We start from the raw sequence: 23,033 nt of genomic DNA on the forward strand, positions 1-23,033 counted from the left end.
CTGACTGGTTCTGAGTCCCCAGACCGCCAATAAAGCAGAAACAAAATGCACATTTCAGGGTGGCCTTTTATTGTGGGCAGTTTAAGGTACACCTGTGCACTAATCATGATGTCAGATCAGCATCTTGATGTGGCACACCTGTGAGGTGGGATGGATTATCTCAGCAAAGCAGAAGTGCTCACTATCACACATTTAGACAGATTTGTGAACAATGTTTGAGAGGAATGGTAATATTGTGTATCTGGAATGAAGTTTAGATCTTCAAGTCCATCTCATGAAACATGGGAGCAAAAACAAAAGCGTTGCGTTTATATTTTTGTTGAGTGTATGAATAAGCTTTAATACATACCTACATACATTAACAACATAAAATAGTATAAATATTGCAGCAATATTTTCTACCCACAGTGACAGAAAGAACCAGATTGTGCATACGATTCCTCCGCAGGGCAGCTGGTCTCTCCCTCAGAGATAGGGTGCAGAACACTATTATCTGGGAGGAGCTCAGTGACGTGTCCTTGTTGAGAGGAGCTAGTTGGTGGTTCAGGCACCTAGTTAGGATGCCCTGTGTCCATGCCACCCAGGTGCGGTGTTCCGAGTATGTCCAACAGAGATTATATCTCTCAGCTGACCTGGAAACACCTTGTATCCCCTCAGAAGAGCTGAAGACCCCAGACCCTAGATAATGGATGGATGGATGTTTTGTACCAATTTTCTGACCTTACAGGGTCTCTGGATTGAGTCCAGAGACCCATCTGCTTTGCAGTTAAATGCTATACCATTCAACTGAACAAACATGACAACAAACGTCTTCAAAGCTATAACTGTTTCTGTGTGCTTTCACATATACATGTGTGCATATGCACAGTGACACACCTTTGATACTGATAGCAACTGCCCTACTAAGATGAGATGCTGTTGATGCTGGCAGCTGTGTCATTATCATATTCTGCTGAAGCAACTTTAAAACCTACCAGTAGATTATCATCAGTGGCGTTAACGCTGTGCCAAGGTAATATTGAGAAACCCTGCAGCTCCCTCTGCCTAAATGTTTGACTGCCTGAGGAAACGTTTCTTTCCATTAAATTGCAGAAGTGGAATATTTGAAAGATATTTCAGTTTCGTATTTAGGTAATGCAGCAATAAATTGACTAATTATATGTTTTTTCCCCTGCTGATGTGTGGATCCCAGCACTGGTCAGAAGCTGGCATACTTCTAACCAGAAGTAATCATTAATAATTTAAAAATTAAAAATAAAAAGTTGAGAAATGGTTGTGCATTTTTTTTTCTTCATGTGCAGGAATGCAACACTGGGGAAGTCTTGTCTACATAGTCTGAGGTTAGGCTGTTCTGATTTCAGTTTTTGACACACACTTTTTATTAGTTGATGCTTTGGCTGTTATTTAATGCTGTTTTAATTCATCCAACTCTTTAATTTATGCTGTGGCATACTAATGTGTCATCAGTAAGCTGTCTGACACCCATGTTAATGCTCTAGTAGAGTGAATCTTTTAAGGCTGTGTATTTATCATGTGTACGGTACAGTGTATACTGAATACACATGCCAGGAGCTGTCAGCAGTGATAAATCCCAACGTTCTTTTTATGCGTCTTCTCATGCATGACCAGTCTTTGCACATAGTACAGTATCATAATTTATTGGTAATTAGCTTAAACTTGTTAGAATGAAAGAATAGTACCGAAAGAATCTGATAATGAAGTGAAGTTTTGTTTCTGAGTGTTTTTAGAATACTTTTGCTTTGGTTTGGTTTGATTTAGGGATTAAACAAGTTAGTTAGACACAAGTGTTTAAACTCTAGTTACCACAGGTAGAACTGCTGATTTACTGCCGTACAAAGGTCTCATGGCGTCTGTTTGACCATTCACGCTGAAATCTAATAACACAGCACTATGTTTAAGTATGTGACACATTGAAAGAATGTGACAGAAAAATGAGTGCTTGCCCATTCAGTCAGCTGATCTTGTGAAATTAGCCAGCCTACATTACAGAGCCATAGTCGGTGAATGTGGAGCCAGCCTGGCACATGAAAAAACAGCTGTTAGCCTTCCATGAAGATAAGCTGTGGTGCCAAGTCTGCTCACACCTCCTCCAACACCCATCTCTATAAAAACTAGCTGCTGCAGGCACCAGCTGCTCTTTTTAAATGGTTGCTGTGCAGTTCGCTGCCTCCTCTGCCCTCATGTTGTGTTGTTTATCTGAACAAAAGCCCAGGTTTTAGTCTTATTGTTTTTAGGTTTCTATCTGTCCCCTTTTCATAAACATTTAGGAAGAACTGCCACGTTTTCTCTCGGTTGCCAGCTGTGTGTATGTCATCGTATTTCCACTGAATCTGGACACAGTCAAAGTTTTCCCCAGTTTGCAGTTTTCAGTGTATAATTTGGGTCTGTGGGATCTCTATTTTTAGCAGCCAAATGTTTTTGTTATGTTCCAATATGTTACGTTATGCGGTTTTGATTTCTTTTGGATTATGCGAGCATCATAAGGAAACGTGACAAGGATCAGTGCCAGAGGCTGAACCTCTGCACTTTCCTGTTGTTTGGCTTTGTGTAGTGGTTACAATGATGATCAGTGGAGTTCACAAGGTCATATTGTTCCCTTAGAAATGTTTTAGAAAAGGGTATCTGAAACATTTAAGCAGTCAGGAAATGGTTACTACTTAAATTCGGAAACAAACATAAAACCCCACGAAACCACATACAAAAATAAGGATTTGCAACCTCTCCAGTGTGTTGAGCACAGGAACAGCAACCCCGATGGACTGCACTTTTCTCAACACATACAGTCACCTCCAGGACTTAGTACCCTCTCTTTTAATAAAGATGCTTAATGAAAATCATCTGAATGCAGTGGGTCTTATTAGTTTTAGGGGGAAACAACCTCAGGCTATTAACTGCTCTCACCATGTCATTGTGTATTTAGCTGAAATGAAGCAAAAAAAAAAATACCAAGTATTATGTATTAGTATTATTCAATATCTTGTAGATACACTTAGCAGCAATAACCTGAAGTCACAGTTTACTGTATGATTTTATCAGTCTCACATTGTTGTGGAGGAATTTTGGTCCACTCTTTTTCACAACATCGTTTTAGTTTGTTTAGACTTTTGGGCTTCACTTATACACTGACCTCTTAAGTTGACCACAGTATTGCAATTGGGTTAAAAACTATTCTATTATTATTATTCCAAAACCATGAATCTTTTTTTTCGGTCATTCTGATGTAGATTAGCTGCTGTGCTTTGGATCATTTGTCCTGTTACATTAGATTCGTGTAGCTCTTGGGTTTTTTGTGTTTCTCTGATCTTGTGGTGCAGTAGCTGGGACGTCCACTCCTGTGCAGACTGACAGCTGTCTAGAATGTTTCCACTTGTGAATAATCTTTCTCTCTGTAGAACGTTGAACTCCAAATATTTTGAAATGGTTTTATAAGTCGTTTGCACATTCTCCCTGTGCCTTCGTAGGATTTAAGGCTTCCTCTCACATTCCTCTCACATTCTAAATGATGTGCTTGTTAGGTCAAATGGTCACTCTAAATTGCCTGTATGTATGCGTGTGAGTGTGAATGGTTGTCTATCTCTATGTTGCCCCGCAATGGACTGGTGACCTGTCCAGGCTGTACCCCACCTCTCACCCGTAGTTAGCTGGGATAGGCTTCAGCCCCCCGTGACCCTGCACTGCAGGACAAAGCGGGTTAATAGATTATGGATGGATGGATGGTTTTTTAAGTCTTTCAGATTGATGTGCAGCAACATCTGCTTCTCTAACATGTTTATGTCTTTTTCTCGTGTCATTGTGTTAACACACACCTGAATGTTCCAGAGCAGCAAACTGTCAAAACATCTGTTTTTATAGAGGTCTGTTCATGATGATCAGCAGCACCTGCTGCAGCTCACACAATTACCTACCTTTCTTACAGCGTCCTATGGAAGTGTCTTACAGCTTGCTATGGAAGCTGTAAGACACTTCATGGCGTCATTTTTGCTAAATAAATGGTACAGTGAAAAAAGTTCTATATTGTTCCTCTGAGGTTGTAGTTGCCTAATGCTAAGACCCACTGGAAATGTGGAAATGTACTGAGCTTTGTGTTATGCAAACACTGACATGGAGGACTCTGTCCAAGTGAGTTCTTTCGTCTAGACTGAATGTGAAACAATAGAACACTGAGCTCTAACCCTCTGTGATGGTGGCCTTGAAATTGCTGTTGTTTGCCAACAAAATAAGCCAGACAGTGTATTTCTTAATGTTTTAGATGCCTGTATTCATTGAAAATGAACATGTACTGCACCACGTATTCAGTGTAGTTTAATATCACCTGTACTACAATTCCAAGTGACTCAAAAATCTGTTTGTTGCTGCCAAAGTAAAAAGATATAAAACATAACATTAGGTCTACGTAGCTATTTAGACATTTATTGTAGTAGAACTTGCTTATAGATAGGGTGATTCCGAAAATTCATGTTTCAGTGCATGTCATATTTTTGTTGTTTTTGGTTTGGGCCAGTATGGTTTTTGCCAGTTCCAGTATGCTTTTCACTTAGTTAACAAAATGTTTGGGTAGGAACGTAAGCGTCAACATAAAGTGCTCGCTAAAATATGTATCTGTCATATAGATATATGACAGATACATACATACAGATACACAGCAGCGAAGCGACTGCATGTCTTTATACTGCCTCTCAGTACCCGTTAGTTATGGATTTTACTGAATCTGCTATGGGGAAGCTGCTCTTGCACATATGACTCTTTCTTCCTTTCACTGTCAACAGACGGACTTTTTTAGTTTTTTATGTATTTGTTTTTTTACTTGAACTTTTTCTCTCACTCCATAGTTACACTTTAGTTAGTGTTCATTTTTCTGCCTGGAAAACAAATTTATACTGTCCAGAGATAGAAGAAAGTGAGTTATGTTTCACCTTATATCTATAAAAAGATAAAACAGCATAAGCATAGCAAAACACATATTAATCTAAGAGAAAACTGAAATAAAAAAGAAAATGATTAATGTAGCTGCAAAGGTAGTTGTCTCAGTAGCACTAACATGTTAGCATATGAGGAACATATGCTGGCTAGGAGCTCAATACACGGATATTGTAATTGTGGAGTGATAAAGACCCTTGCTTTACGCCCCTGCAGGGATTGAATCTGCTATAATGACTGCACACTTATTACATCTAATGTAAAAATCAATATTTTTACTTGTTGCATTGATTTAAAATCAATCAATCAGCACACTGTTTTATTTGAGCGGATATTGTCCTCCACAGTTCTTTGCGCTGTTCAGACTAGAGAATACTACGATTGACCAATTGGAGTCAAATATTCAACCCAGGCATGTAATTACTTTTTTGACTGTGTTCCTATTTATCTGTCCTTTATTGTCCAGGCTGAGACCCATGATGGTGTACCCTCCAATCTGACCGGCGATGTGATCTACAGGAATGACAAGGACTATGGCTTTGTGTGTCTTAACAAAGATCAGACTCATGGCTTGTGTCAAAACTACAGGGTTCGCTTCCTTTGTGGAAAACTGGGTACGTTCCTTACCTTCTGACATTGTTTATGTGTACAGTATGAGTATAGGTATATATATATATAGAGAGAGAGAGACTAACAAGCTGGCTGTGGTCCAAAGCGCAAGTTATGTGTGGGCAGGCTGCTATGGGTGGAATGAGGAGCCCACATCATGGTGCTGCTTCAGCCACAGAGAGATACTATGGACCTTTGTCTGGACTTGTCACTGTGGCTTTTGTAAATCTGCTATGCGGAGTGTGCTATAGAGTGTTGCTTTTGTCAAGGTTGACACTGGGTACAACCCATTTGCATTACACTACAGTTGCCCCCCTCATGCACACAGTACTCCCATGCTGTGCAACTCCAGAGAAAGCCTTTGCTCGCCTTTATTCTGAATTAAAACTGACATTTCAGGCTAAGATTTGAATTCATTTGTTATTTTTTTCCCTTTTTTTGTTTTTTTAAACACATATGTTTATGTCTAACTCAAAATACCACAGATGTTGGTCATTCTACTGTAAACCTCTGGTTTTAGTTTTAGTATCTGTAGCTTTTAATGCAAGGAAAGGAAAACATCTTTTCAAAAACATCCTTATTGGTTATCCTCAAAAGACAACACTAGGTGAAGCTTAAGCCTGAATGACAAACACACATTTTTGAATAATGGACTGAGAAAAGAGATTATTGGATGGTCTCAGTATTTCTAGCATGTGGTTACAATATAAGTTCCATCTAGTAGAGTGACTTTGGAAACTGTCTTAGAGCTATCCATATGTTTAATTTCACTCAAAGTTGGCTATCATGCTTCAGGCATCACTAGTCTAATCCCCTTCTGGCTATGATCCACAACACCAACTGTGATTACTCAGAATTAACTGGCACACTGTGATCAAGCGGAGCAAAACAAACATGGAAGAATATTCAATGAAATTAACTGGAGATTTTGTTATCTTAGGAAACAGATAATTATTTTGGGTGACCTTATTGAGTGGGAATATAAAACAGGGAATATATACTTATTATTCACTGTACATGGATTAGATTCAACCAACCCTGTGTAGACTAGTGTGTAGCAGTGCAGTGTGCCAGCTTTGTTTTACACTATGAACTCTAACTGTTCCTATCTGCACCTTTAGTTCGTCCACAGGCCTCCATTTCCATTGACATACTGTCGGACAGCAGCATCCTGGAGCTGGCTGATGAGCCTGCCGGGTGGAGGTCTGGGGATAGGGTGGTGGTGGCCAGTACAGATTACTCCATGCACCAGGCTGAGGAGTTTACTCTGTTGCCATGTCCTATATGCGCATCCAACCAGGTGAAGGTCAAAGGTAAGAGAACAAGTGAATGTTTTTTTTTTGTAGAGTAGTCTTTATTAAATTATCTCATTGAGTGAAGAAGTGGCCAGATCATGAAAACGTCTGTACATAAATATCTGCTAATTGTATCACATCTTGCAGTTTACAAGATCATATTTGAAAATCATGAAAAACTGATCCCTACGTGATGCTTGTTAATAATTTTTTTAAATTCAGAATAATTGCTATTATTAGATTAGAGTTTAACTGTCGAATCATTTAATTGTCTAGCATGTGAACGAGCTAGCTAAGCTTACTTCCTTGCTACACTGCATCAATCTAGTATTGTTTACTTTGTTACATTTGTTGCTAAAATAATTGGCAAACTGCGAGCAAGCTATCCGGGCCAGATCAGCCTGAGGATATATAGCTGTTATCCACTCAGTAATGTGCTACTGATGTTCTATTTCAGCTCTGTTTAGCTGCCTCTGGCATCACTTAATGTATTTTTTTAAAAAGATTACCCTTACTGCCTTCATGTGCTCCTCATCGTCCATGAATTTGTCAATTTTTGGAATCAAGCAGAAAATGAGGCACTCAGATATTATATTAGCAATCCTTTAATGTCTATGGAGAATTAGAAGAAGAGCCGTGCGTGTGGAAACACAGCAGTGAAGTGTTTCGGGACATGTTTTCATTCACTAACAGCTGCTGCACTGTTCCCATGCTCCACCTAGCACTGTTTTGGTAGCTCCAACTTTGAGCCTGTGCCTTTGGTTCATCACATATAGAATGTTCCACATAACATTTTTAAGAAAACTGAACTAATCCATCTGAAATATATCCTGGATTAGCAGTGCAATTCCTCCGTTAATCTGAGAGGTTAAAGACAATGTGGTAATCATGTAAACATACCATAGAAATTTGAATCTTTTATATATTTTAGCACTTTTTTAAAAATAGCAGTAATTGGAAAGCCGATAGAAGCCAGGTGGAGACAGCCTAGAGCAGTGTGTGGGAGTCAGTAGAAGGTGTTTGGTCTGAGCCAGGGCCAAGAGAAAGTCTCAGCCTGCATCCTGGAGGAGTGTGTGTTCTTGACTGAGCCTATTCACGCTGCCACACATACTTACACGCTACCTTGCATGCTGATATGAAGGCATATGTACAAGTATAGACACTAATTTTCTTTCTGTCTTTTTGCATCACACACATTCAACACAGTTGTTTAGGTCAGCCTTGTCAGCCCTCACTGTTTTTCTCAATTCGAAAGGACTTTGTCCCTGGGAACGCAGCGGCTATAAGTCAGCAGTAACATGACATGACGTTTCCACTCTCAGCTGTCTCTTCCCAGCACTAGTTCACACAACAAAAAAGTCAACTTTGCATTTCCTTCACTTTGAATTTTGCAGTCCAAGATTTATTTTCAAATCTCTGCCTGAGCTGCTGGCATTTCTCCCCTGCCTTGCTGCACTGGAAGATCAGTGCTTAATAGCCCCCCTCACCTTCAACTCTGTTTTTCTTCGCGTCTCTGACGTCACCTGGTATTTTGCCATCCAGGGTGGAAATCCTACATTTGTGCACCCGAGGCTTCTCCTCAGAGCTCCTGTCACTCTCATGACTGTAATCCTTTTCATTAATTCCTGCTCGTGTGCCACTTTGCAGCACTGAACACGCAGTGATAATCAAGTCTGTCCTGCAGCCCTTGGGGTTATGCACAAACAGGGAGGGTGTGTTGTTTTTGTCGTTGTTGGCAACTGAGTGCTGGGAGATGAACGAGAGAGACACAGAGACAGATAGCCCAGGGCTATTTATCAGTTTGAGTCCAATAACTTTTGCCTGGGTGTTCGTGTTGAACTTTTGATGGTTCTAAATGGCATAAATGATTATGAGTGAAGCAAATAAATGTTGCAGAATGGAGCAGTGGCCTGGAGCATCGCAATGCTCAACTGCATCTCTCCAATTCAGTTGTACCAGGAAATCTAAGTCAGGAAAACATCTACTGAGAACTGATCCAGTAAAACTAATAAAAACCAATCAGCAGTTACATGAAGAACCTACTTGAAACTTAAAGTGATGATTTGCTCCAAATCTAGAGAATTTAGAGCTTTCACATGGCATAGAAGGTTGTCAGTAATGCCATCCAGCAAGCAGTGGAGCCAGTGGTATTAGAATCTTGGTACAGTACACTCAGACTCCTAGTACTGCAGCGTGGACAAGCAAAAGAGCAAAAAGAGCAAAATATGCGGAGCTGGTTGCAGAATGCGATGGCTAGAGAAGTTGTTGCAAACCAGTAGAGGTAGGGTGTCAGAGCTTCATTGATCGGACACTGCTGCGAGCTCTGAAGCTCCTTGAAATCAAAAGACAGCAACTTCACAGAGGCATCAAGGTTGTGGCAGGAGAGGGGATTCACGGTGTAGTGGACCACTTGGACACAAGTCACTTGATCAACTCTGACTGGGTCGCTCGGGCCAAGATGTCTGATGAAGACCTAAAACCCCCAATGACCCCAGGCTCATCAGTGACGACATGTCCAAATAGCACAAAAGCTTTGAACTGAGCTCAGGGTTAAGTGTCCTGCCCAAGGACACTAGCTAGAGAAGGGGATTGATCTCTCAACATCATGATTAGTGGACAACCACTGCTTTCTTCATCAACTGGATAGGCAAAAGCTAGTCAACAGACAGTCAAGAGTTTTTTTAGTTGTGGCTATGCTGTGGGAGGGAGTAGGAAGGGAAAAAGGAGATTTAGCGTACGTGGGTGTGTGATCTTAGGTCGTCATTTCACACTTGAATAATCCTTTGATTTCATTTTTTTCCTTGGCATGTCTTTTTCTTTCCTAATCAGCACATTTGTAATGTTAAGGAGGAGTGAAGGACGTGTGGAACAGAGCTTTTGTGGTTCAGCAACACTCTTTTTAATTTGCTGTTGTGTCTTATTGTTTCTGCTTTTATTCTCACCATCACTGCATTTCCTTCTCTATTTAAAAAAAATACCTGTAGCTTGCAAATTTGCTGATGTCCACTGGAAGTGTGGGTGTGAACCTGAACGATGGGCTTGAAAGAATCTAGGTCAGCCAAGCTGTTGTCTGACCAACTCCTACCTCAGACTGTGGTGTGTGTTCTGTGTGTATTTTCCTTTCAAGTGTGACAAAAGCAATTGCACAGTCACATAGATGCACACAAGATATTATTCCATTCATTAAAGGCAGGTTTTAGCTAAGTTCTTTCTTTATTATGTACAACAAGCCAGAGGACATAAATGTACTGTAGGAAGTAAAGTCATTAACACAAACTGCATGTGCTCACATAGGTAATTATCTCTCTTAACCAGGAACAATTTCTTTGATAACTGAAGTAAGAACAGCTATCAATAATTTAAAATGGAATACCAGTGAAGGATCAGTCTGATCTAGCAGCTGTGTGATATAGGTATATATATGTATATATATATATATATATATATATATATATGTGTGTGTGTGTGTGTGTGTGTGTATGTGTGTGTGTGTGTGTGTGTGTGTGTGTGTGTGTGTGTGTGTGTGTATTTGAGTACACCAAATCTGCTTTGCTTTCTATACTTAATATAGACTATGCTGCAGTCATTTATAATAAAATCAGAGAGCCATACAAATTTTAGGACCTTCCCTCAGAGGGAGAAACCTCAAAGTGATGACAGGTATGAGGATAGAGAACAGACTCAAAACATTGGCAACAATCTCTCAAGCTGCTGAGCTTCTTGCACAGCTATTGTGTTCACTCATGGAACAAATGAACTTTTTTAAATCAAGTCAGTTACAGCCACCCTACTACCACTGTCAGCACCGCTGCTCCTTTCACCAGCAGCAGAAACACACCCAATCTCCACACAAAGTTTTGGCTAAGAACATAAACATGCTTTCACTTCCACCATAGTTAATAAACTGATCAGATTATAAATCGCACACTGACTCAAAGGCTATTATTTAGCTATCTGCTTGAAGGTTAAAGTTAAGTATAATCCAGTTCCATTGGAATGCTACTGAATGAACTATGGAAACAGTAATTATAGAACAACTTAGCAAGTATGCATGCTCAAAAGGTTACTGGGTACAGGTTATTGTTAAGATTGTTAAGACCTGATAAAGATACTGACACAACAGCTGGTAACTGTATTAATATGATCAGGTTCATCATCAGGAGATTAGATATATAAAAACTTTACTAAAAACGGACATGATAGTAAACACTAGGCAGCTGTGGCTACAGATGAAAATGCAATAAATAGTCGACTAATAGTCTACGGCACAATTCGTGGACAGGTTGTTTGTGATGTCATCGCATGGCATGCAAGTGTAACACATTTGCAGCGGTGAATGATTCTCTGACTCATGGTGTAGCGGGATGATTGGCGGTTTAGGTGCAAGAGGTTCCAGAATCGAAACTCTGATGAGTCGTTTGTTTAGTCGGTGTGGAGTAACTGTTTAGATTCGGTGGTAATGCACTTCGGCCAGATATAGGAATCGAGGGGTTCGGCCCAAGATCAGCTTCAGACATTTAAGCAGTAGCAGAGATACCTGGCAGCAGCATGGAGGCGGATAAAGCAATGAGAAATTAGCGGTCTAAAGTAGTGGACTAATAGTCGACTAGTCACTAGTAGTCAATGACTAGTCGACTATTGAAATAGTCATTAGTTGCAGCTCTAATATCAACAGGAAGAAAAAGACTGACTGTCTTTGGTGGCCAACAGTGACGAATCAATGCAGCAAGTTCAGCTAAAATAGAGATCATTAACAAGTGCTGTGCAGTGTCTGGCGACAGATACTGATTACTTGTGCAATATAAATATGCTGTTTCTTTATATTTATTCAACACTCTGTTATTGATGAAAAGTAATTCAAGGTCAGCATTCTCACATGCATGTATGTGTGTACAAGTGCCTCGCTCTGTTCACTGTTAATTGTAAGGTGTGCTGCCTGCTCATTCTCTGTTATAAAGAATAAGCCGTGCTACAGGCTCTGACTCAGCTGCACCATTATGCTCTCCATTGCAATTAAGTGAAACATCTGCCACACACAGACAGACACACACAAAAAGTACCGTATATGTCTGTGATGAGAAAGAACACTCAGCTCATAATGGGCTGAGAACAGTAGCTGTCAGCAGTATGTATGGAGGAATCAACAGCTGTTTTTAATTTAGAGCCCTTGACCTGAGGTATAGTTTGTGCCTTAAATCTGGCATAAATAAAAGTGGTTATGATGTTATGATGAATGTCTTGTCCTGTATGTGTGTGCAGGTAAGGCCCTGTACATCCACATAGGCGAGGAAGTGGACGGGGTAGATATGAGGGCGGAGGTGGGCCTCCTGAATCGTAACATCCTGTTCCGTGGTGAGATGGAGCCTGGCTGCTATGGAAATGAGGCCTGCAATTTCTTTGACTTCGACACATTTGGGGGACATTTGAAGGTAAAATGTTATCTTCAAAAAGTCACTGTTTTTGCTGCCTATCCTCAACCAAAGGCAAAATATTAGGACGTCACTTTGTTGGAAAGTGCAGAGAACACACATTTTTTTTCAGGATATTATTTACAAGAAGTCCACATCAGCAGATGTTTGTCTTAAATTGAGGTATTGGCCCATAGCCAATAATATGCAAATGTTGGCAGGTAGTTTGACACCGACTTATTTTTATTGTGTCCTCGATGCATCCATCAAAAATTAAGTTATTTAAAATTAACATTTTTACTATAGAAAAAAAATTGAAGAATACACACATCTGTATGCATCAGCAGAGCCACTGTGTAACACCATACCGATTGAACATGGCCAATACAATGAGGCATAATAACAATAAAACATCCAGTAACGGAACGTTAGCTAAGCTAAAGACAATAAACAATAAACACTGTGTTATAGAATACATTAATGATGTAGACAAATAATCTAGTGAAGGAGAGCATGAAGTAGAGGTCATCTGATGGTTAGAGTACACTCACGGGTACAGGTACAGGCGTTCTCTTGGATGTATGTAGGGCTAACTAGCCAGAAAGAACGTGGTTGAAAAAACCTTTTCTAAATCATATATAATATTTTAAGTAAGTTAAATATTGTTATTAGTTATAATTATCTTCAATAACTCCATTCTTTTGCTTGTGCATTAATACATTCGGCTATAAGCAATGTCTTAAATGTAAATTAGGACTCATTAGGACTTCAGACTTTGTCAGAGTATTAATAATAAGCTTAAGCTGGGTGTTTTAAAAATAGACAATGCCTTTATTGTTATTGAATTTAATTTTATTTCTAATGGCAGCTTTTGCTTCTGTCATCATTTAATGTGCACAATCAAAGGAGCCAAATCTATTCAAAGCAGAATTTTCAGAATTTTAAATATGCTTTTTTTGTTTTCACTTTGTTTTAATAACGATGAATGGATATATTTAGAACTTGCTGCCTAATGCAAGAGAAACAGCATTAACTTACAAAGCAGTCTCTATTTATTTCAGTAAATGAACTTATTTGAATCATCAGAAAACTTTTACAAAGCAAGAAACTTTTAAAGAGACATTTTTATTGTGATCAGTGGAAATTAAACTTTTGGTCCCTGGACCCTGGAAGGAAGCATGGGAAGTAGTTCCTTTAAATGGAAGCTTTCAATGTTAGAGAAAATTTTCCCATGCAAAGGTGCTGGGGTGATGATATATATATACATAATAATAATAATAATAATAGACATTATACTTAAGAGTGCTTGGTTAGGGTCAGGTTGATTGACTGAAGATTAAACTGGTTTGTGTCAGTTCAGGAGAAAAGTGTTAGAAGAAAGGAAGTTAGTCCACCTGAGTGAACTTTTTACTAAGCTTTCATTTTATATTCAAATGGTAGACCAACAATGTCACATTTCTAGTCTGTACATATCTGGTTTCATGCAGGCATCTCAAGAAAATACTACCCTGTTAGGATTTAGAATATGTTCTTGCTATTGTTTCATATGTGGTTTGTTATTCAATTTAATTTAATTCATCACAGACAACTTTGTTGGCATGTGCTGTGCCACTAGACTGCCCGAATAAAAAATATCCTGGAAGTGTGCTATTTACCTATGTGGATACTTCCTCCAGTTAGAACTGAATGTGCTGAAGCACTATTAAAAGTTAGATTAGAACAGCTGACCAACACTACAGATTGGCAGTCTGTCAGCAGGAGGAAAGAAGAGGAAATAACAGACTCATGCAGAAAGCAGCAAGAGACAGAGAGAGGGAGGCTGTGGCTGTATTCCTCATGCCTCCTTCTCCCCAGGGCAAGCTATCATATTCTATTATAAATTTCCAGCACAACCTCATGTCACATATTTCTCATGCATGGGTGTGTGTACCAGCAACACACACTTAGTAAAGGAAAGCCCCAGTGAGACTTCATTGGAGCCCTTCAAAATGAATGCCTCAGAGCATGCTCCTCCTAAACAGTTGCGCCGTTGCTCTTGTGTTAAAACCTCATATCTACACTATAATGGAATTATAACAGAGTAGACTTTCTAATATTTTTCTTTGTTTTAAACAACAAGGGGCTGTTGCTTTCTCAAAGGCTATAATCTTTAAAGAATAAAAAGAAAATCAGCCAAATGTCTCTTCTGATTTGATGCAACAGTGGCTCTGATTTGTGGAACAAGGCTGCTCTTCATCACTGAGCCACTCTGCTCTCTAATGTGCTTTATTCACTCAATCTGCCCTTCTTTTCATTCTTTACTCCAACTCTCAACTGTCTGTAACAAGTCCTTAAATTATTTTTCCTCTATCCTTTGTATCTTTTAATCTGCTTCTGCTTGCATCGCTCTTAGTCAGTCCCTGATTTTTGTGCTTATTTTTGACATAGTAACTGTAACTGTGTGTAACCTCTGTCATCAGGTGGAGCGCGGTTTCAGGGCTGTTCACATATCCGGGGTGGAGCTCCTGCACATGGGCCAGCAGACGATGGGACACTACCCAGTCCATTTTCACATGAACGGAGATGTGGATGAGAGGGGAGGCTATGACCCCCCGACATACGTCAGTGACCTCTCCATTCACCACTCTTTCTCCCGTTGTGTGACCATCCACGGCTCCAATGGACTGCTGGTCAGTTCTGCAAATCCACTCAAGCACAGTTTGTCTATTTTCTAAATAGTTATAGTGGAACAGAGTTAAGCAGAACATACAAACCAGAGTGCCAAATATTAATCTTCACATAAGTGTAAATACTTCACATAAGTATTTTCTCAAGCGTGTCCCTTGGCAAGCCATGGTTTAACACAATATTGCTGTGTGTAAACAGTGTAAACAAATCCATACACTTCTGAAGAGCCATTTTGAGTCTGTTATCCAAATAAAGACAATGAAGTGAAGTGGGCATGGACCTGTGGTGGGTGGGCAGTAGAAGCAAAAGGCTCGCAATGTGAGTCGGAGCATGCCCATCACTAAAAGCAGTCACACCCCTAATTATGTGAAATCGTCTTAATACTGTTAAAAATGAGTGAACTCCATAAAAATTCTTCCTCCATTTGAGACCAATTGAGAGACTAACAGAGTTTTTAAACATGTTTATTTATGCTGTAAAGTTGGATATCTGAATAGCTGTATGGGTATTGACTCAGTTTTGGAGCCGCCCCTGGAGGCTGCAGGAGGGACTGCTGTTTTTCGCATGTCTGTGCACGGCGCCCATCTTTATGCAGTCTCTGGTATCACCACACATGTAGCAGAGTACATATCAGATGTTCTGTGCAGATGTCTTAATGGTTGGTAGCTACTTGCTAAATGTGAAACATTGCAAGAACTGTATATATATATATATATTTAGATATATTTATTCCTGATTGCATCTGTTCACTAAGTAATGACATCACTTGCCTGCTGTTTCATAGAGACAAAATCTGTATCAGATGAATTTGTATGTTTATATTTGGAACAGAACATCGACAGTGTGATGTAACTAAATTCAACCTCAACCTGTGTTTCCTCGCAGGTGAAGGATGTAGTGGGGTACGAGACACTAGGCCACTGCTTCTTCACAGAGGACGGACCAGAGGAGAGGAACACGTTTGACCACTGTCTGGGTATGATGGTGAGAGCAGGGACCCTGCTGCCTTCAGACAGAGACAGCAAAATGTGTCGCCACATCACCGATGGATCTTACCCAGGATATGTGGCCAACCCACGGCAAGACTGCAGGTGAGACACAGGCATGCACACACACACTGGGGCAAAATTATGTGAAGCACCAGAACATACAAATACAAACAAGAGTCAGAATAGTTGCAGAGATTGAGTGAACATTTAGTTTCGATTTGAGAGACAGGAAACAAAGATAAGTTCATGCACTAGGAATTATGATATGATCCACACATATTTCTGAAAGATAAAACAAAAAACAGATAATTAGAATCGTTTGTAGGGAAAGAAAGTGTTACGCTATTGTAGATGTACGTTGCGTTATGTGTGTCTTTGTTGTTTGCAAAGTTTACGAAATGCGCTGCACCTGCAATTATTTTTCATTTCTTAAAATCATAGATTCCATTTTCAATTATCTGCCAACTCATGATCATACATATCATTTAAATAGATCACCTGAAGAAAACTTGAAAACTGTCTTGTCTTAACTTTATGCATGCAATTATGACATGATCAAATATGGATGTAGGGATGTTGCTTTAGAAAGTGTACATCCTCACAATATCATCAGTATTGTTGCTGAGCAGAAACAGAGGAAAGACACCTAAAAACCTATTATTACATTCAGTTTGCTTGGCTTGGACAGTGATGCAACAAACACTAAGAGAAATGTGGACAGAACACATATGTGTGAGCTTACCTCAATCCTTGGCACCTTCTGTTCTCCGGAGTTTCACTGCAGACTGTAGTCCTGTTTTTAGCCGCTGGCAGCTAGCTCTGTTTGTGATCTCCAAGCGGTGAGCGCTGTTGCATTTGCCAGTACTGTTGCCAGTGGTAGTTTCAGATCATTGATTGCAGGACAATTTTTTGACTGCCACCTGAGCTCTCATTTAAATGCATTCCTGGCTCTTATACATGACTCTCTTTTCATTACATCCTGCACTCTCTGAACAAAGACCTGCCAAAAGCCTGAAAGCCATTCCCAACACTCCTCTACTTTACTACACTGTGTATTCTGTTCTGTTCCTTCTGTTCTGGTCAGGTGCCCATGCCTGAAACAATTGTTAAAGTGCCAGTCAAAGTCCTATTGATGTGATGAATGTCTTCCAAAAGTGGTGTCAAGAGAATTTGCCATTAAATCATTTGATGTCAAATGAAGAATTAGTCCTCAAACACATATATTAGATGCAGATCCATGTGAAAAGTTACCTGCTACAATCAGCCTGAGGCAAAGCCTAGCACTGCAGTTTCCACCATATGCATGCAAACATGCTCACACACACACACACACCCGGAGCAGTCGGCTTTTGCCCTGAACCATCACTTTGTTAAAGTGGCATTATATTTAAAGCAAAAAGATGCAGCTCAGAATATAAAGCAGTTTAATCTAGGTCACATGACTTTTTATCTCACCACACTGCCTGTGCCTCGAGCTGCAGAGCATAAAACAGCAAGGGCATGCATAAAGGCACCGGTTTTACCCTGATTTGGAGTCATCCACCTGCTCTTCATCATGAAGGTAGACTAGAAGATTTCGCTGCTTCTAACACCACCACACTCTCTGCTCCTTTACTTTGATGCTTCTCTTCTAATCTATCTAATTACAACAGCCTAGGAGTACACAATGCTCTGCATTGATTATGAGGCATATTGTCCAAATGGTCTGTATCATTGTATTCTGTAATGATTTCCAAACCCCAGTGTATTTATTACTGTGGTTGAAAAATGCCAATTTTATCAAACATGATTGCACTAACAACGTTTCCCCTGCAAGATTTATGATGATTAATTTCCAGTCAGCTTTCACACTCCCCCATGGCTCCCTCCATCTCTTCCTCAGTTATTGTTGTGTATGTGTTGAATTTAAATGCTCAGATGAGTACAATAAATTGTGGTGCGATTTGCCAGGAAAAGGAGACATGTGGGCTGCATGAAGGGGATGGAAACTGTCATTTAAACTGAGCCAGATGAATGTGCTAGGACCTAAATGTTTTGCTCATTTAATATTCATGCATGTGTGCGTGTGTGGACTTGACAACCAACAAGTCCAAATCATCCATCCAAGCCATGGATGGCCATCAGAGGAAAGAGCTACATGGCAGTTGGTTTGATTTTTAAGCATCAGTTCATTGTTTCCCAGCTTCCATTTAAACACATACAAAGTTGCACTAGACCTGCACACTGACAGCTATTTGTTCTTGTCCCCAAAGATATGCAGGCTGAATATCAAAATAACCTTTAGCTAACTGTATGAGCATGTATATATGTTTGGTGAGGTTATAATTACAGCAAAAAAATATAAAATATATATAAATATTTTAGTCATTTAGTCATTTTAGCCTGGTTGCCTTTATTATTATTTGCTAGCTGGTTCTCGTTGGTCTGTTCCATGGACTATGCTTGACCTTCATTTGTCTTCAGTACTGCCACTTTTTGTGGCATAGATTCATCAAAGCAACATAAAAACATTCTTGGGATATTTTGCTCTGAAGTTCAGTATGGTGGCTCCATCCGTTGCTATCCTTGAAGTGCCTGACTTCACCCATGCTACAGCTAATGCAAATATACACAAAGAGATGTATTATAAGAAAATTAGCTAAACTAAATTGTTTGTCATGTTATTTTTACTATAAATGAAAGTCACTGTGGGTGTAATGGTATTCTGTGTAAAGGAGAATACATTATTAGTCTACTAAGTAGAATAAAAGTTGAATCCTCGTAAATTATTAAAACTTAAAGCTGATATATGAGTGGTTGTAATGTGTAAAGTGTTCAAAAATATATTTAATTTAAATTAATCCTCTAACCCTACTCAGTGTGCAGAATTCAAACACACACAAGTCACACACTTTGAGTAACATGCAAGACATTGAGCCCAATGAGACAAAAAGGAAGCAGGTAACTATGGTAACAGTCACAAGAGAGAGAATACACTCATTGAACTTCCAACTAACCATTATACATTACTTTCATGTATAATGTACATCTACTGATCAGCAGGTCAGTGTTTGTAGCTGTGCCCATCCCACATGTTACTGACAGTACTCTTCTATAGGCTACAGAGAAAGACACACCAAATAGTGAACTTTATCCACCACTTTATCCACCACTCTAAGACTCCAATAATAAATTTTTAGGGCCCGAGCACCGAATGGTGCAAGAGCCCTATTGAAACCCTTAGGATTATTATTTTTTTTTTTCTTTCCCCCCCTTAGATCGCATTTTTGGGGGCCTTAACATGCCCAAAAACTCACCCAAACTTGGTAGAAAAATTCATTTGCCCGAAAAATTTTGAAATTTGCTGACTTTTGAAATGCACATATAAAAATGGCTCTATAGCGCCCCCAACGCGTAGCCCCTCTGGCCGGTTTGACACAGGATTATGAAAATTGGCACACATATGTATCACCTCAAGACGCACAAAAAAGTCTCTTGGACCCCCCCTCCAAACCCAACAGGAAGTCCGCCATTTGAAGGTTTGTGGCCATTTTTGGCGATGTGTGACCCTGCTGCAAAACTTTTCACGCCTCGCATACTTCATAGAATTGAGCTGAAAGTCACCATGTCCACTCAGGACACCATAGGGAATAGACGCATTCCAAAACTCTTACAAAAGTCTGGACCCGAGTCTGAACAGTTATATATACTAATAGGATGATACGGTCATAGCGCCACCTACTGCTAACAGGAAAGATTGGTTGTAAATATGTGTTTGTTGTACACCTCTGCAAATGAGAGTAGAGGAGAGCATAGCACAGGAGAGTATGGGAGACAAGAGCATAGGAGAGAAGACAGCGATAGCCCCGCGGATCGCAAGGTGCGCGAGGGCCCGCAATGCTGCTTGCAGCTTTAATTCTTCTTTTTCTTCCTCTTTACCACATGTCACCATGAGGACTTAAAGTATCTTGATTTTTGTTTGTGTGTTTGTTTGTTTAAAGATGGATTTAGGAGAGAGGCAGACAGATGTACAAAGATCCATAGAAATTAGAAAAAATAAAAGTGTAGAGGGGAAATGGTGGAAAAAGGGAGAGTTTGAGGTAAATGCAGCGATATGCTAAGCTGCAAATCTGCGCTTTCAATTCATATTAATCACCCTAAGCTGCTTTACCTCACACATCTCCAATGAAACTAGAATGATTTTCTCATTGTGCTCCCTGTGTGTGTGTGTGTGGATTTACACATTTATAAATAAAAAATGAATACATATCTGTGCTGTCAGGAATAAATAAAGCCTATAGCTGACACACATATTTGAAAATATACAAATCCAAAAGGGAGAACAAAAGTTAAACCCGTGACCCATGATAAATGAAACTCAAATTGAGCATCACTGTCCATCACTGTGTGTAGTGTGTACACTTGGTGGCTCTTTACAGTGAGCTCCTGCTCATTTTGGGTGATGTCTTTAATGAAATGAATATAACTGACCATAATTAATGGAGAGTGATTAGCATCTCCTCCTGTGAAATGCCAGGGCTAAAAGTTCGAAGAACACAAACCTACATCACCAAAAAGGAGGACAATATGCTGTCTGAGGAGAAAGGCCCTTCCATCTATGTAACAGAGTTTCAAGTGGAACAGAAAGTGTCCTGAAACTGTCATAAAACCTTTTAATGTGACACACAGACAGTGGAGTACTAAAATGACTAAAATACAAGAGTAAAACCAAAAGCTGCAGGGAAAAATGACCTTTTTTTGTCATTTGAAATTTTTATTGATTTGATACATACAGACAGACAGCATCAGTGCCGCTTTCCATTATATCACCAGACCACAAAAGAACAAATAACTTTGAACTTATGAAGTATGGTCATATGATACAACTTCTTTCATGGTCTCTGTCCAGGTTTTGAAGTGGGAGATGTTTTGTCTCTGTCCATACATAATTCTGACAGCTGTCATCACCCCTGCTTTTATCATACTTTGATACTGTGGGCAGGGAACTGCAATTGTTCAGACTACAGCATATGCTTCATTTTTCAGTGGCAGAGGTTGTTTGATGTGTACATGTTCACATAAAACACTGTGTCCACTGAAAGCACTGCATTTTTCATGGATCACATGTGATTGACAGTTGTCAGAAAATCCACTTCAATCACGTTGAAGTTTAAAAACTTACTCACAAACTCTTTGTACTACATGTCTTAACGTAAAAAATATCAGCCATAATAATGCATTTATATTGAAAAACCTATTTCAACACACAGTGAAATTCAAAGTCGTCAGAATAACAGGCCTCTGTCATGTAGAAAAGGACATCACGTCCTCATCCTTCACTGGAAATTGTAGCCTAAAGCTTCCAGTGTCTTGCTCCGGTACACTCCCACACATTCATGTCACACACACACACACACACACACACACACACGCACACACACACACACACACACACACATAAAAAGCAATTTTTCAAAACTGTGAGGGCCAAAGATGAAATTCCATTCACCTCTATGGAATTGCTTCAGAGGCATATATCACAGAAATAGATACTTAACAATCTTGACAAATAAAACCACAGCTATGTGTATAGAGCGATACCACTGAAGGGAAGGGAGAAAATGTGCTTTTGCCACAATTTGGGCGATGTGATACTTTAAAGGAAGACCAGACAGCAGCTGTCAGTTTGTTTTGTGAAGTATACCCAGAATCAATTAATCCATTTCAGCGCAGTAAAGCTGTCCACATTTTTTACTGCAAATTTATCATCATAAGTAGAAATGTTTTCCCTTAATGGGAAATACATTTGAAGAAAAGTACTTTCTCCCTTATTGCAGCCAACATGTCACCGTCTCCTCAGTGAGAGCAGTTACCTTAGAGACTTCAATGTAAATGATTCAGCAGTGCATGTTTGCATAACTGACTACAAGAGTTTCTAATACAGCCATCCAATCACACCATCGCTGCCGACCCATCAAACATGGCGACTCTAATCCCTTTTTATTGTCTGCGTCTGAAAATACATCAGGGAGCCTGAAGTGTATGTGTGGGGGGGTGGGGGGGTGGGGGGGGGGTAAACCTTGATTGGGCTGGCTGAGACCTTGATTACACTGAGCTAATTCTTTTATCACCCAGACTGAGCTGCTGCAGGGGGTGATGAGTCGAGGAGTGTATATCCTTGTTAAGGCTGCATAATTGAGAAGGGAGGTTAACAGATAGGTCAAGATGAGGGCTGTGGCAGAAAGGAAACCCACTTTCACACAATCTGTTTGCAGATGAGTTTGTCACCTTTCTAAGCTGAAACTGTATTATTCAAAGCGTGTCATGTTTGGATACACAGAATCTATTTTTCACAATAACAGCGATCATCATTTAATCCAACATTGTAATTCTTATTGTAATGCACACTGCAGCGCCTGGTCTGCGTGCCTCCTCACATTGCCAGCAACCCATTTTACATAGTTCAAAGTGTCTTAGCAGCGTGCATAAAAATAAAGCATTTTAAATGTTAAACACGTTATCCAGGCTTGGAAATCTTAGAGTCTCCTCACATACGTTTCTGCCCCCTCTATGTGTGCTGGCATATACATACCTGTGCAAGAAGCTAAAATGAAACTCTGATCTTTTTTTTAAGGAAGTCAAATAAAACTGAACAAAATAAAAATATTTTAATATTTCCTAAAAGCTGTCTGATTACTGTCTTATAGTTTTGCACCATAGTAGCAAATAACCTAACAAATCAAAGATAAAAACAAAGATATCAATGATCAAGAACTATTGGCAAAATGTCACAAATAAATACATTAAATATACATCAAATATATATTTGCAAATAAACTCAGATTGTACTTTTTACGGTCTGCAAACATGTGAGCTGCTTTTCTCAAAATGGCTGCTTTAAAATGGGACAGCTTTTTTTTTTTAATGGATAATTGCTAAATTAACAAGACCAGCAAACCACCAAATTAATTTACTCACACAATGTCCAGAGCATAATTAACTGAGAATTAGCAACACAATAAATAGGGGGGGCAAATGATGGTGACTCTACCTTTGAAAGTCCCATTACAAATTTCTTTGATTATCCTCCTTTTCTTCTTTCAACTCTTTCCCTTCTGGGGGCGCCCCAGCTAATCATCCGTTTCCAC

At 39.6% G+C, this 23,033-nt stretch overlaps 1 protein-coding gene across 4 annotated transcripts in view; it reads left to right on the plus strand.

Moving 5' to 3' along the window:
* The window catches only part of cemip (cell migration inducing hyaluronidase 1), a 145,220-nt gene that overhangs the window by 99,488 nt on the left and 22,699 nt on the right, over positions 1 to 23,033 (plus strand). For all 4 annotated transcript variants that reach the window (XM_028402658.1, XM_028402657.1, XM_028402659.1 and 1 more), the window contains 5 exons: positions 5,405 to 5,552; positions 6,669 to 6,860; positions 12,102 to 12,271; positions 14,710 to 14,919; positions 15,803 to 16,008. In XM_028402658.1, coding sequence (XP_028258459.1) covers positions 5,405 to 5,552; positions 6,669 to 6,860; positions 12,102 to 12,271; positions 14,710 to 14,919; positions 15,803 to 16,008 — 926 coding nt within the window. The remainder of the gene's footprint in view (positions 1 to 5,404; positions 5,553 to 6,668; positions 6,861 to 12,101; positions 12,272 to 14,709; positions 14,920 to 15,802; positions 16,009 to 23,033) is intronic.

This window comes from Parambassis ranga, chromosome 3 (assembly GCF_900634625.1).
Source record: "Parambassis ranga chromosome 3, fParRan2.1, whole genome shotgun sequence".
NCBI lineage: Eukaryota > Metazoa > Chordata > Actinopteri > Ambassidae > Parambassis > Parambassis ranga.